The sequence below is a fragment of the Filicampus tigris genome, chromosome 7 (genome assembly GCF_054856515.1).
Source record: "Filicampus tigris isolate MCC_2025a chromosome 7, RoL_Ftig_1.0, whole genome shotgun sequence".
NCBI classification, from domain to species: Eukaryota; Metazoa; Chordata; class Actinopteri; order Syngnathiformes; family Syngnathidae; genus Filicampus; species Filicampus tigris.
In genome coordinates, this window is record NC_141223.1 from 14367326 (window position 1) to 14384056 (window position 16731).

Below are 16731 nucleotides of genomic sequence, written 5' to 3' on the forward strand. Positions count from 1 at the left end.
TCCTCAAAACAAATACACTCGTAAATGATAATATAGTAACTGCCGGTGTCACTAAACCGGCATGGTACACACACAACAATGAACCAAACAGCACACCACACACACACACACACACACACACACACACACACACACACAATGATAACACCATTGATAATTTCAAGTCATGCCACAAATAAAAATAGACTACAATGATTTGCAAATCATGTTCAACCTATATTTAATTGAATATTCTACAAAGAGAAGATATTTCAGGTTAAAACGGATATTTTTCGTTTTAGGCAAATAATCATTAACTCAGAATTGTATGGCTGCAACACTGACATTGGTTTTCTAAAGTGTTCCTGAGCCCATGTGGTGATATCTTTTAAACATTGACATCTGTTTTTGATGCAGTGCCTCCTGAGGGATCAAAGGTAACATTCAATTTTGGTTTTCGCCATTGCTGCTTACATGCGGTGATTTCTTCAGATTCTCTGAACCTTTTGATGGTATTATGGACCGTAGATGATGAAATCCCTAAATTCCTCGCAAGTGCACATTGAGGAACCTTGTCCTTAAACTTTGACTTATTTCTCACGCAGTTGTTCACAAAGAGGTGAACCTTGCCCCATCTTTCCTTGTCAACGGCTACGTTTACATGCAGCCAGTAAACCATTTTAAACCAGAATATTGGCATTATTCAGGTTTTACAAGCCATGGAAACGCGCGCAATAACCCAAATATGCCCTTATTCGAGTTTTTAAAATTTAGACCGTCATGCCTGGGATACTCCTTTTTCAACCCTGGTACGCGTGCATGTACACAGCAATCGGAATATCTTGAATACAAGGCACTCCCCGCATGCTCAACCACAAGGAGTATTGGTCTTTGTAGTAGAGGAAGTGCTTGTATTGAATCTTGGTCTTTGTAGTACAAAAGGGCTTGTAAGCGCGGCATCCTCGCCGTAGCAAGCCGAGCTTGAATATAATAATTCCCTTGTGGCGTTTTCACAGTATTTTCTGTCTCTACGGCAAAATTGACACTGTGTGTGTGTATATAGACACATACATACGTGTGTATAAGTCTGTATGTCTGGTGCACAACTTGCCGGAAATACACAAGCCGAGATGTAAACAATCATGGCAAAACTCAGAGGTGTAACGCAGTAGCACACTTTTAGAAAGCAGAGGAAATAGACTGCTTCATTCCTGTGGTGAGTGACATAAATATAATATGTTTTATTGACGGTAGCAAGTAACAAACGGAATTGATGTCAATTTGCGTAACAATGTCCGTGTGTCATCGTTTCAATAGGTTTATTCAAAACGTTTCAATAGATTTATTCAAAATGCGGGCACACCTCCGTCCACTAATGCATGCAAACGGGTTTTTCCGAATGTTTCAGAAATCGAATTTTTGACCTTAATCTGAATATTGGCTACATGTAAACGTAGTCAATGACTGAGCAATTCAGGGTACTGAGTTCATTTTATACCCAACCATGGCACCCACCAGCTCCTGTTCACCTGTGGGATGTTCCAAACAGGTGTTTGATGAGCATTCCTCAACTTTCTCAGTCTTTTTTTCCACCTGTCTCAGCTTTTTTGGAACGTGTTGCAGCCATAAAATTCAAAGTACATGATTATTAGCTAAAAACAATAAAATTGATCAGTTTGAACATTAACTATCTTGTCTTTGTAGTGTATTCGATTAAATATAGGTTGAACATGATTAACAAATTATTGTATTCTATTTTTATTTACATTTTACACAACGTCCAAACTTCAATGCTATTGGGGTTGTAAATGAACTTTTTCTTCTATTGTTCCATAGGTAAACCAAATGCCAAATGTGTTGGCTAACAGACATGGTGATGCAAACTTATAAGAGAAAGAAAAATTCCCCTTTTTATGGCATTGTTTGATTGGCAAAGGCGGAGATACATTATTAAGTTATTACTTCACATCAACATACACTACAGTACTAAGCAGTTAAACATATTTAAAGAAAAAAGAGCTGATCTGTGACAAAGCAAAAATGTATTAGTACAATATCTTGTTATATTCAACATGTCATTTTTCTGTTTTGTTTTTTAATTAAAAATGTGTCATAGTTAACATTTGAGTTTACTTTTTTTTTTTAATAACAAAAAGTAATTAAACCCAAATAAAGAAAAAAAATGGTAGTGTTATTGGTGACCAAGTTAAAAGTTGTTAGTATTAGTACAATATCTTGTAATATTCCAAATGCATTTTTAATTTTATTTTTTTCATCAAATAATTTGATGTCTTGTAATATTTAAGTTTAAAAAATGGTTTTAATAAAAAGTAGTTGAACATATTTAAAGACAGTAGTCGCTGTAGTTGATGACACGAAACATATCTTTTAATGTTCAAATGCATTTAATTATTATTATTATTAATTAACTAAAGGTGACAAAGGTTCATTAAACTTTATTTTTACATTGAAAAATGGTAACCTAAAACTTGTTTTAATTTAATTTCAAGTGTAAAAACATAGAATGTGTCTGAATGTCCACCTTTATGCCCTAACTACCTGCAAGTCATTGTGACTAATATTAACCTCAGTGAGAATCGATGCTTACTACTTTTCCTAGTGCATTGTGGGTCATTTAGAGTGCATTACGTTTGTTTCTCTCTGGACATTCGGACATCCCTACAACATGGTGTGACCCCTATATAGGGAACAGCGTGGACACAGCCATAGAGTGATATTGTGCTGCTAGTCTGAACTTTGGACAAAGACTTGATTGCATGTCATTTTTCATTTTATTAGATTTTTATTCCATGCAAGGCCTATCAGGTGGGTATACCGTGCATAGCTCCACCTTGGCCGTTCATGTAGCGACAAAGCCAAGAGCCACACAGCTCCAACAAACAGTAATCAATGGCGAGGCTCCCGGTTAAGCATATCGACGGTGATTAATAGAGAGGAAGAAAAAACCTCGGCACAGAGACAAGAGTCTGACGGGGAAGAAATTATAAAAGAGTTATTAGCGGCCGTCATTGCGTTGGAGTTATTCACAATTCGTAATTATGTTCAACAGCTCAGAGCGGCTCTTGTTCCTCCCGATCGCAGATTATACGGCGCTTCTAGCGTCACCCAAGGGCAGGCCAAGTTTATTGAAAAATGATTTATTTCCGTGTGATTAATGCAGTCATCTCCTTGGATACATGACGGATAAGTGGTTATGTCACGGCATGGACGGAAATCAAGCCTTCTGCAGAGTCTTGGAGTCTTTGATGAGGGCTTGCAAATACTGGACAGCGGAAACACCAGAATGGAGCACAAAAGGTTGCGCTTAATGAATTTTCCTCTGCCACTAGCATGAATTCTTTATTGACTGTAGTGTACATGCAGCAAAAAAACCCCGTTATCCATGTCTACTTTTTATCCACCGTAATGGCCAACATGAAAGTACAGTAGTGTAGTAGGCCCAAGTATTCAGCAAAAACAAGGCATTGTTTGTAACACTGCACTTAAAGGAGTTGAAAGGATAATAATTGCACCTAAAAAAAACAATCAAAACAGAAAGATTATAAGGACTAAATACATTTAAGGACACATAAAGCCATCTCTGATTCAAATTTGTAGTTGATCAGAGTAATTTTGATAAATGGATTATAAACGTAAACAAAAGACAGGACCTCACTACATCATGTCCAGTAACAACAACAATAACAATGCTGTTATTTCTCTGCATTACGTGGGCTCTTTGGGACTTTGAAGGTGTAAATATTGGAGGAGTCATGCAGGGGCGCTTATGAAAAACCAGCACAATCAACCTTCTGTGAGGGTAATCCATCAGATTCAGCATCATTTAAAGCGCGAGCATTCAAGCGACATTAGCCCCGGGAGGCAGCAAAGTGGCCCGCGGAGACACGGGGAGAGCGAAAGAGGCCCCGTGACGAGCAAAACATCTTTTCATTGATCATTAGCCAGCGATGGGTGCGAGACAAAGGCGGAGGGCCAAAGATTGAGACGGATGACGCCTTGGCTCAAAGGAACTCAAAGAGGTCGAGCGGTCGCCGGGAGCAGCCGCAGTAACTTTTGCACATAACTGCATGATATACGGCTTTAATTTGAAAGGCCTCACTATTAAAAACCTGAGGCAGGCGGGCGGGGAGGGCGCCTCAACGTCCTCCTCGTGTCCCTATAATTGAACACTTCATTACCTGCACTGCTCTATTTTTATAAGTGGCTTTGTTTGCTCATTTCTTAGTCGACAATGACTGAGTGGCCAGATAAAGCTGAGGATTAATTGCGCCGCGAAACCAAACGTAGGAAGAAAGCACCTATTTTGAGATTCGTCTGCGGGCCCAATGGCGGCTTTTTGGTCATTTGCTTAAAACAGACTCTGCATCGCAGAGGTGTCATTGGGGAGCGCGCTGGGGGGGAAAACAAATCAAGTGCAAAAAGTCTTGCCGCAAGGATCCATATGCCGTCCATCTGCTTTTATTCATTGAGACCGCAGAGTGACAACAAGGTGTAAACTCATATTGTTTGATTCCTAAAATACAAAGTACCTTTGTCACACTTTCTTAAAAAGAAAAGATTTACGATATTGTATAAGTATATTATTAAATAATTGCTATCGCTGCCCATCGTCTGCATCTATCCCTAAAAAGAAAAGAAAAAAATGCATATGAAGTAATTGCGATTTTTGCCCTTGTCTAAGTTGTGCATTTTCTAAAAAAGAAAAACAATTCCTAAAACGAAAAAAATACATGCAAATAAAATATTTACTACTATCCTTACACTCAATAGGCTTGAAAATGAAACCTTACAACCTCGTTCACACCTTCACAAGCCCCGCAGTGACACTTTTTATTGGCAGGATTTGGTCAACCTTCACATGGAATCCCGCCCACACTCTGGTGGATTACAACACTTAAGGTGGAAAAATGCTATACAAGTAAAAGGCCAGACCAGAACAGACATGTTTGGTAGTCTGAGGCTGGAGACACAGTGGAGCAACATTGTCCTTTTGACAAATATGACACACTTACAACAATCCCGCAAGGAAAGAAAAAAAAAAAAAAAAAATCAATGTAAAACAAGTACGGGACACAGCGCAAGACAATAAAACATTGAAAAATTGCCAAGGAGGACAATGACACAAGAAGAATGGCAAACCAAGCTCGAACTAGCAAATTCAGCCAAATGAACACGAAAAAATGTATTCAATGTTTGATTACAATCTGATAAAAGCTTTTGTTTTAGTGCGACGGGTATGAAAGTAGATCTTGTTCCTTTCGCTCTCTGATATTGTATTATCACTTTGCTTTGAGACAAGGCAACATGTCTGTGGTAGCCCCAAACACCAATTGTATCCGATGGACACTGAATTTGGTGAACGTCTATTAAAACAGGAGTCATAAAAAAGAAAAAAAAAGAAACTCAATGAACCATGCCTGAAATTGAACAACTGGGTGGATTTCAGGGCTCTTCAAGGGCCTGTTCATCGCTGCTTTAATTAGCTTTGTATTGGCAGAATTTTGATAGAGCTCTCGCATTAGGTTTTATTGTGTTTGTCCAGGTGCAGCTTAAGTTGTAACCAATGAACCTATTCGACTGCAGCACTTCCGAAATCAGCAATAAAAAAACTGAGATACACAAGCTAAATTGCACCTCTGATCCTAAAAGTGTTGTTGAATTTTATGAGCTTCAATCCTGCAAGTTTCCTTTTGTTACAGCATTAGAAAGGAATCAAGACCTCATTTGAAAAGCTATGAAAGGCCGAAGTCAAAAAGGTCACCACCATTATTAGCAGGGAATCAATTAAAGAAATATAGGCCTTGACTCATCTCTGGCAGGGCCTGTGGGAATCCATCTTCATCCCGTGCTATCAGACGCTAATTTATTCCGAGGAATTAGCAGTGAAACGTGACACTAACAATGGAAGAAATCACCCCTCGACGGCGTGACAAGTGCTATGCGATCAGGACGAAAGCTTTCACCACCCGTGAGGTGATTATGTCACGGCAGGAAAAAAAAAAAAAAAAAAAAAAGAGGAGATTGAAGATGGGAATGGAGAGTGAAAGTGACAGTTCAAGGACACTTTGAGCACATTGTTGACTGACTTCAATCCCTTCACCGCCACTGTTGAACTAACTCCGAAACGACAAGCTTCCTTAAAGTGAGCCTTCAGTTCATATACACGGGGCGCCCCAGGTGCGGGGTGGTCCCAAAATGATCCGCTTTGAGGACTGTCTTTGTTGTTGTTTTGGTTAGCAAAGCGAGTTTAAATGGGCTCAGCAGTTCACATCTACAGTATGAATAATAGCGTCTTTGTAGTGTGTGGGATGGATGGATAGATGTATAAGTAGGTAGACGGGTAGTGACTTGAGACAAAGTGCTGTTTTGCATGGGAGAGGCTGAAGTGCTCTCACCGAGACCCTTTGGGCTGATGCCGCTGCCGTCTGACGGGTTGACGGCCCAGTAGTAGTACTTGAGCATGTGCATGAGCTGGAGCACCGTGCCGCCTCGCCGGATGGTGCTGTAGATGGTCGCCGTGCTGATGAATTCGGACGACAGGTATGTGTACAGAGACACCTGGATCTGCGGTGGACAGGCACACAAGTTGCTATTGCAAGTAGGAAACTTGTGAAATGAAAATTTAAAAATACAAAGACAGACATGGAGAGGGGTAAAGTCAACTTGGTACAGATTGTAGATGGATGGGTGTCAGACGGACAGATAGACAGACAAGTGGCAGTTTGGCAAATATAAAGATGCCAAATGCATGGATGGATGGTTAAAATAAATAAATAAGTAAATAAATAAATAAACACAAATCTAATCGGTGATTTTGTGAATACAGAACCACAAATAGGCGGGCGTTCAAAGTACAAGCTATGAAAAAGGAAACGTTCCAAGGTAACTGTTATTCCTGCGACAAGAGAAACTCCCCCAGAAATTCTGCAGTCTTGCCTCCCTTAAAGAGTTGCATGCTGCCACTATTTGACACTAGCCTGCGCCGCTGGCCAGCGCAGGAGAAGGCATGGCACGTCCCGAGGGAAGGAGACGCCGATGGAGCTCAAAGTGCTCTAACCCACTTCATTACCTCAATGTTTGTCTCATTTTTCTCCCTCTCGCCCTGTCTGCTCTACTTTGGAGGACTGTGCCAGGCGAGCCTCCAGACAATTTAGCATTTATTTCCCCTCATATTTATTCATAGCGAGTTGCAGCAACAGCTGCTTTCTGGAGACAAGCGTGTTTTCAACACCGCTTGTGTGATAACTCCTTTTTGGACCGACACGACTCACCTTGGCGGGGGTGTGGATCCAGATGGCGGCGTTGAACAGGATGTGGTCGCAGAGCTGCTTCAGTAGCGGCGCCCCGTACGGCAGGCCGTCCAGATACTTGGAGAAAGAGAGGAACTGCTCCAGCACTGACCTGCTGATGTGTGCGCGGGATGACTGTGGGAGGGAAACAAGTCAACAAGAACAAGAAAGTCAACAACTGGCATGGGAAAGATAACTGGACACAGCAGAAAAGTGGGACATGGCTCCACTGTGTGGCATTTTTCATTTCTTGTAAATCGTGGGAAAAAAAATCTGTAATTACAGTGAACGCCTACCTATTCGAGGTTCGCTTTTCACAAATTCACCAATTTGCCTTTTTGTGGAAAAACTCAAACCTATTCTCATTTTTTGTACTCTTGGTACAATGTTGTACAAAGACAAGGGGTTGGCAAACTGCGACTCCAGAGCCACATGTGGCTCTTTCATTCTTCTCCTGTGGCGACTTTGGAAAATATATAATGAGTATTTCATAGTGGTGTGTGATCGATATAAATAATCAGATTAATCAAAAAAAAATACCGACAGATTATCGATTATGAAAATGATGAATATCAGATCTAAAATTGAAAAAATATGCAGCTAATCCATGCGATCGGTATCTGAATTGGTATCATCTGATCTCACTCACGGATGACCAGTATTGGAATCAGCAACATAAAACAATGTTCGGAACACCCCTAGTATTTGATTTGAATTTGTAATATTTTAGTTCATTTGCCATTTCAAATGTAATTATACATTTGAATAATGGTGATCGTGTAACATTAAAATAAAACATTTTCTTTTTTGGGTTGCTCAAAATAATGTGTCACAACCGCCGATTTTAGGTTGCACCAAATATGTGACACAACCCCCGATGTGCCACCCCTGGCGCCAAGATTTATTGAGCTATCCGACCCCTGGTCGGCGAAACTATTTTCAGAAGAAAACACACCATTTAATGCTATGTGCTCCATCAAGTCTGCTGTGTATTCAAAACAAACATTGCACACGCCTCACAGGTGTCAGTGAAGATGATGACAATGTCATACTGCCCCGATGTGCCGCCGCTGTGTGCTGAGGTTGATGAGAAAATCACATCAACCAGGTGAGATGAAAAAATAGTTCAACGCTTTATTGTTTTGCAAAGAATTTTGACATTGTTAAGTGAGCTCATCCTTTTTTATTACCACAGCTGACTGCACATTCCACAAGTGATAAAACAATGGAGGAACACAGAAACAAGCTGCATTTTTTGGTTTGGTGCAGGTGGATAATTCAAGTTTGGCTTCAATTTCATTCTTTAATTTTGTTCCCTGTCACAGTTCATTGATTTCATAAATGCAACACACTGTCTTTTGTTTTTATACAGAAAGCTGAACATCAAGAAGCAATACCTGTAGTGTTATTCTCACTTGAGATGTCCAAAGGGTTTTGTGGATCCTGGTGTGGTTTTTTTTTTTGGTTTTTTTTTTTTGTTGTGTGTCAAGGAAGTATGTTGAAGTCAGACTGGGACTAACACCTTTGTAGAAGCAGCTTAGTTTAGCCTGGGTTGTTAGTATAAGTAGTTTTCACCGTATTTGCATGTTTGGCACATTTTTTTCCAAATTGAAATCATCATTACTATTGTTAAGGAAAATGTTGAAATGATAGTGTTTTCAAATCATACGTAGTCTGTGGTACATTTATGACAATTGTTTGCTATTTGCGGCATGCAACTAATGGCAGCATTTAACTTAAGATGCGAGTGACATTTTCATTCAAAATCATTCCAATGATGAAGAAGGCAAGGTCTTTTTAAGCCTGACTGAACTCAGCTTGTTTTTGATGGAGTGTTTCTGTCTCGTGCAAATGAGCCACTGCTCACCCTGCTGTCTCTCTTGCCAAGTACAACTTTGGTTACCATGACGACGGGGGTAAAGGTAGAAGGTTGCAACGAGACAAACGGTTTCCACTTGCAGGAGTAGCAGCCAAAAATGTGAATAAAAAGTATCCATTAAGGCAGCAATATCAATTGTGTTTTCAGCTGTTGGAGGCAGCACTTCATCAGCAAGCCACCAAATAGTATTTCATGAGCTAGTAAATTCAATTTAGTAGTTTAGTAGAATATCAAATCTCTTTTGGTGGTTTCTCACCATTTATATGAATTTGGACGTTTTGTGCAAACATTTCTTTTTGCAAAAAGATAAAAGAAAATGCAAACAAATAAACTGGTTTTATAAGATGTACTTTGTAATTGCAGTATGTACTGCATGTGTATGTTCAATAAGGGCCTTTAAGGGTTGTGGCCGAGGAAGGAGCCACAGTTGGGTTGGCTGTTTTGTCCACATGCCACGAACACAGCAGCTCCTTGTGAGTGTTCTCATTTTGGATTTGGGCGCTTGACACTTTGCTGCATTCAATAAACGGCTGAAAGGCAACGGTGGCTCTACTTGCCCACATAGAAGGGTATTACACGAGCGTAATTGCTCAAACAAGTTTGACTTTGCATAGAATGTTCGCATACACTTTGCTGACACCTGTTCTCTGCCCTGCTGGGGATCCGTAAAGGCGGGAGAAGAGATAAATGACGATATGGTAGAAGCAAAGGTGGCGGTTTAATCATATCTCGAACAGATGGAGCCATACGCCAGGGTGTCAAAGCTGGCAGCAGGTCGCAAGCGAGAAAGGGGGGGAGGGGGGACACTTCCTTGGTGCCTGCCTGTTACTTTGTGTTAGCTGGCAAGGCTTTGAGTGACGAAGTGGTGTGATTTCTTAGGAAAGCATTCGGAGAAGCCTGCATTACATCAGCGTATAAAAACAAAACAAATTGAAGACAAATGTTTGCGTTACCTTTTCGAGCAGGTAACCAATGACCAAGAAGCCCTTTCCGCCCAGCATCTGCTCTTGCATGGCAACAGAGCTCTTCAGCAACTCCACCAGAAAGGCCAGGAGGGTAGCACTGCCAAAGCCAGGAGAGGTTCTTTATTATTGCCAGAAACGACATTACACCACACATGAATTGCTTTTTTTCAAATTTTCTCTCCTTTTAAGAAAAGTTCAACATATTATGTTTGCTTTTTAGCAGAGCGCACAGTTCGTCTTTTGTTTAGGAAAAAGGCACTTTTTTAAAGGATGCAAAAGCAACAGCTTCTTTTCTTTCTAGGAAAGTGCAACACTAATGGTCTTCCTTTTAACAAAGCGCAAAATTAATGGTTTCATTCTATTTAGGAAAGAGCTAGATCAATAAGTCTGTCTTCGTTTTCCGGAAAATTCAACATCAATTGTTTTATTTTATTGAAAGCACAACATCTGAAATATGTTATTTGGGGGTGAAAGTGCAAAGTAAATCTGACAATAAATTTTAAAAAGTGCAGCATCAATTGTTTTCTCTGTAGGAAAAGGCAACACCATCTATATTTTGTCGCCTTCCGGAGAGTGCAAAATAAAGAATGTTTTCTTTTTTCAGAAAATGGAACACCAATTGTCTTCTTTTTAAGAATGTGTAACATCAATTTTTGTTTGCAACATCACGTCATATTTCTTTTTTTTCCTGAAAGTGCAATGTCAATTCTATATTTTTTTTTTAGAAAGTGCAAAATAAAATGTTTTCTTTTCAGAAATTGCAACTGTTCATTTACTATTTTGGAAAATAGTTTGTCTCCTTGCCGGAAAGTACAACATTTTGTTTTATGGGAAGGTGCAATGTAAATAATGTTTTCTTTATCGGAAAATGGAACATCAATTATTTGTTTGCAACATCAATTTATAATTTTTTTGGGGGGAAAACGCAACATCATTTGTCTGCTTTCTTTTTATGGAAGTGCAAAAATAAGAGCACATTCATTTGTACAACACCATTTGGGTAAGGACACATCACCCTATGGATGTTTAGTTCAATTCCTACCATTGAAAGTACGCATCGTATCTCAACTCTTCTGGGCAAACTAAACCTGTCATTTAAGACTCTATAAATGAAATTAATGCTGTTCTGATTGACTTTGCAAAGAGGTTCATGTTGGTAATATGCGAGAAATCTGGAGAAGGTCATCTTCAGAGCTTAATATGAGAGTACAATGCATGTAAGGAGCCGAGAAAGGTCGGCTAAAGGTGCCTTCTCCATTGTCGCATCGAAGCCTTTGGCTGAGTGACAGTGGTGGCCAGCGGCGCTCCGTAATCGGCTTTGCCTGGCATCCTCCGGTGGCCTCTGCTCAAGCACAACAATAACAAGGAGACAATCGCTCCGACGCAGGCTGGCCCAGAGATGCGCTACACGCATACAAAGTCACAGCGCGGGAGCGTTGCCTCGCCTGTTTGCGCAACGCCAAGTCGCTCGTTTACTCCAAGTGTTGTCATGATTTTTTTTAAAAATTGTGCAATCAGAAAGTCCTGTGAAATGATGACCTTATAAAAGCAAGCAGGGGGGAATGTATGGAAGTCATCTGTGTTTATCTGTTCATCACTTTCTCAGTAAGTGACTTTGCTTGCGCGCAGGGTTATGCAAAAACAATTGATTGACTTGTATGGTTAGCAATAATTGTAGCGGTTATTGTGTGCATTTTTTTCATCACAAAAAGTGTCTTGTCTTTAACTTGAATACTTAGATGTGTCATAGGCTGTTACTGCTGAGTGTTTAAAGATTTCAGTGTCTTAATAGTTAGTTTATTATTTATTCTGGTGTAATTTCTTAGAATATCACCCGAATGAATCACTTTTTATTTTTTTCAACAAAAAAAAAAAAAGCTCCGTTTACTTGTAAATGTTTTCCAAATAAACATATTAAAAAAAAAAAAAAAAAAAAAAAACAATTGTAACGAGAATATACCGAACCGAAGTTTCCAAGAAACCGAACTGAAGCGAAATGTGATTTGAAGTACCGTCACACCACTAGTATTTACAGTATATGTTTGAGTCAAATTTACATTTAACTTGTATTCTATAAATAACTGACAACATGAAATACCAAATTCCTTATACAAATATTTCCAATTAGAGCACACATTTGCAGAAAATAAAAAATGGTCAATATACCAAATAGTGTCCAGTGTTTTTATTTTATTTTTTTTAGTGCTGCATATACGATGCGGTGTAGTGAAAAGAGTCTCCAAATGGCAGTGCTGGGAGGACAGCGAGCAAAGATAAGGGATGACCTCAGTGGCAGAGCGCTGTGGCTTGCAGGGTCTGTGCCACTGTAGTAAGCAGGCTACTGCTGTGGCTTTTTGGTCAAACTGTTGGCGTCGGATCAGCATGGAATCAGATCAGAGCTCCTAAACCATCCACAGCTCAGTGGGAGAGCTTTGGAGTGGCCAGCTCCGGAGGATAATGGGTAGCTGCATTAACCAATATAAATCATAACGCATTATTTACTTTGTTCTACTTTTATTATAAAGACATTATTTACTTTCACTAAGTTCAAAGTCAAAAGTCCAAGGTGCTGTTTGTATTATGAAACTGAATAAAACTAAAATGTGATGGTAAGCATATTTGACCATTTTCATGCTAGTACGGCTCACATTATATGAAGCAGCCACAACGTAAAAGCAAAAATGTTATGCAATTTTTTTCCACCAACTGAAACAGTTCCCAGGTGTCTAAATGAAAGGTCTCTGGCATTCTTGTATCATAAGAAAAAATAATTCACCACGGTGTAACCAATGCACGCTATCTCGCTGAAATCACACAGTTTTGGGGGGAAAGTTCTGCCTCATGCGTTATTAGTTGTTGCCATGACGACTGAAGCGGCGCTAGGACATTGCTACAAAGTGAGGGCTTCTCCCTATTGCCAACCACGCAATTTTGGAGCTACATTTAGCCACTATTATATCAGTACTGTCCTGTGAAAAACGTGTCCAATTTTGTATTTTTTATTTTATTTTTCATGTTAATAGGGATGTCTGTAACGCGGAAACCCCATTCACGTATTTTTTTTTTTAAATGAAAAAAAATGGCACTTTTGTCCATTTCTTTTCATTTTTAAAAAAGCATTAAAAAGGCGACTAGCACAATCTAATCCAATCCAATCCATTTTTTTATACAGCACATTTTAAAAACAATGCCGTTACAAAGTGCTGCACATATGTTTGTGATATCGCAACCTATGAATATATAAAGAAATAAAATAAATACATAACAAAAATGAATAAATACATAAAATGAAATTAACACACACCGAGGACAACACAATTCACGCCGTGTTAAAAGCCAGTGAATAAAAGTGGGTCTTAAGACAAAACTTAAAACACTCGACCAAGGAGGCCGTTCGAATATGGAGGGGCAGAGCATTCCAGAGTCTGGGGCCAACCACTGAAAAAGCCCTATCCCCCCGGGTTTTAAGGTTCGTCCTCGTCCCCACAAGAAGGTGCTGGCCCCCTGACCTCAATGCACGCGCTGGACTATAAACCTTGACGAGGTCAGTAATGTAATTTGGGGCCAGTCCATTCAAAGCTTTAAAAACAAATAATAAAATCTTAAAATCTATTCTAAAAGTAACTGGAATCCAATGCAAATAAGCAAGAATTGGTGTAATTTGATCTCGATCTAGCAACATTTTGTGTTGTTGCAGGGACTTTGATATAATCGCGTCGATTGTAGTTTCACTTGTGGAGGCAGCACATGTTCTCACCAGATGGTGGTCTCCACTTGGCTTTCATTCAACTGATGGTAGTCCAGCTGAGCAAACAGTGGGAAAAGAACTTGGATGCCTCCGATGGAGTGAATGGCCCGATGGATGGAGTGAGTCACCGTTGCTTTCACATCCTGCAAAAATCACGATCAGAAGATATTAACTACTCTGCTTTTCACCATGACGTCACAAATCCTTCCGAGTGGAAATGGCTCCCATGACCCCGCTTGTACGTAAACAAACTTTCTAAAGAAAACTGGCTTGAATTATGATTTCGCTACAAACATAGTTCTAAAGTGTGACGTGTCAGTCTATAAAAAAAGTAAAAAGTGGAAGACCCCCGGCGCTTATTGTTTCCAAACATTATGAAATGATCTATAGGCCAATTCGACCGACCTGAAGCATAAGCGCATGGGGCGAGTGCACAAAGATGGAGGTGTTTTCCTTGGGCGAAGACTCCAAACAGAGCTGCGCGTCAGTCGCCTTGGCGTTGTAGGCCAGGGCGATGGCGCTCGCCAGCTTGCCGTCATACAGCACTTGCTTGTGATGCTCGGCGAGGTGGATGTCGCTCTCAGACTTGAACTTGAATGTGCTCTGGGGAAGGAATGAAACCATACAAGGGTGAAATTAAAATATCGAGAAAGACAGATGAGTTTTTTTGGGTCTGCGCTTTTCATTACATGCTCGCATTCATGGGCGGGTGATTTAATTAGAAATGTACACTTGTATATGACAGAGTCTACCCAAAAGACATTTTCTGGATAGCCTCGTGTGTATCGACTCATCAACCATTTGACAAATTGGAAAAATGGGATACATGTTCTGGCACATGCTGATATCTTAAATAATTTGGACAAGCAAACAAATTATGGACCTTTTTTTATTTTTTTTAATATAGCTGCAAGCAATGATGAAGGGGCATTAACACCTTTTTCACAGCGAATACTCAAAATGGTCATTAAACTTTGATGCCATACCCAATTTAATGTTGTGCATCTGTCTAGGATACATGTTTGCAATTGGGGCTCATTTGTGCAAATTCCCAAACTGACGTCAATCTGCCCTCAAGCCTGCATTGCAAACGTTAAAGCTCATCTGTTTTCGGGTTTTGGTCACGTGACGTTCGCAATGCGAGCCCGAGGGTACTCTGACGTCAATTTCAGTCAACAGTAAAAGGTGGTATAATGTCAAAATGGCAGCCAAGCTTGGTAACACACCAAATTACATTTGTATCTTGAGGCACTGCTGTACTTTTTTTGTGACTTTTATTACTTCAGCAAACCAATACTTCATCACTGTTCAGTCTAAGCACAAAAAGCAGCAAATGCAGAGGATAGTTACCAAAAAACAACAACAAAAAAGGCTTAAAATATGTGAATTTGCAAATGCCAAACTGAAAACATGCATGGGTTCACTGTAGATTTGTAGGGTGGATCAATGATCCATATTTAATTATGCATGAGTATTTGAGTGTTTTGTGTTTTTATGATGCAGTACTCTTGCATTTTGGTATACATATTCCACATTTACAAGTTATAGCTAATTTCTCATTTCTAGTTTGCCGTGTATTGTGGATCATATTGTGTATTGCCGGACATGCTGCAAGTCGAGGGACGCAGGACCAAACATCTTTGCTGTTTTTTTTTTTAAATGTGATATAATGGAGATGTAGCGATAACATAATCAAATGCTTGGGTCCTAAAAACTACAGAAACCCAAAGATTTTGGTCTATTGGCCAAAGTGTTATCCTAGTCAACTCAAATTTATGTTTGAAAAAAAAGTAACAGAAACAAATCCCATTTCAGTCTATTTCAGTGATAACGTACTTGGCAAGCTAAACAGCCCAGGAACATAAAAGCGTCTGATCCTCAACAAACACAGATGCCCGTTAGGTGTCGAGAATTAAATGAGTTAATCAGTACAATTGCTTGACGGCTGCAGAAACAACCGCAAAGGCTTTCGCGGAACACAAGCCGGAGTGTTGAACCACATTCAACATTGTCTTCCAGTCCCCGGATAAAAGAGCACAATAATAAGTATTGTGCTCGTCTGCTGTGATCAAGACGGAATAGAAGGCGCCGTGCGTCGCATCGCCTAGTCTCTCTCATCCTCTTAAAATATCTCGACTCGCAGGGATGACGGCACAACACGAGCGACGAACTCTGGCAGCCTGCACTGAGACGCCGACGCCGTCCTTCTGTGAAAATAATGATCTCATAAGCTGTTGCAGAGAAACACCCAGAGGCATCGGAGCAGGGAGTCCATTGGCCATACAGTCCCATCCCTCCCCTGAATCCCCGCCGGAAAAAAAAGAGTCCAGAGTGTATTGGGCCACTTTCTGTCATGTTGCCAGAGGCCATCATGGATTGTAGAGTTTTATCCCTGTGATGCACGCCAAGGAAAAGTTCACTTGACAAGGCCAAGAATTGAAAGTCAATGTAAGGAGAGAGCCAAGTTGAGTTTAGTGGCAGCGCCAACCTAACAAAAGACGAAAGATTTCAGGGGTACTAAAAGGAAGATGTGGTCGAAGGAGGACATCTTGTACATACAATGCAGTGGTACTTTGACTTTTCTTTTGAAAAAAGCACAACATCAATAACTTTTTTTGATACAGTCTAACAATTGTTATTTTGTTAGATGAAATATCTAAATAATAACATACATATATATTTTTTTTTAGGAAAATGAAACATCACTATCTTATTTTATTTTTAGGACAGTGTAACAAATATTGATTATTTGTTTTGTATTTAGGAAAGAGCAACATAAAACATTTGCCTAAAAGTGTAACATCAATGATTTGCGTTCCTTTTAAGTGTATTATAAATGTACTTTTTTAA

General features: G+C 39.8%; 1 protein-coding gene across 4 annotated transcripts in view; it reads right to left on the reverse strand.

Annotated features, from left to right (window-relative positions):
• nbeab (neurobeachin b) overlaps positions 1–16731 on the reverse strand; it is a 266361-nt gene that overhangs the window by 190676 nt on the left and 58954 nt on the right. For all 4 annotated transcript variants that reach the window (XM_086035116.1, XM_086035115.1, XM_086035114.1 and 1 more), the window contains 5 exons: positions 14287–14484; positions 13891–14024; positions 10122–10230; positions 7272–7424; positions 6396–6564 (listed from right to left, as the gene is read on the reverse strand). In XM_086035116.1, the coding sequence (XP_085891242.1) occupies positions 6396–6564; positions 7272–7424; positions 10122–10230; positions 13891–14024; positions 14287–14484 (763 nt within the window). The remainder of the gene's footprint in view (positions 1–6395; positions 6565–7271; positions 7425–10121; positions 10231–13890; positions 14025–14286; positions 14485–16731) is intronic.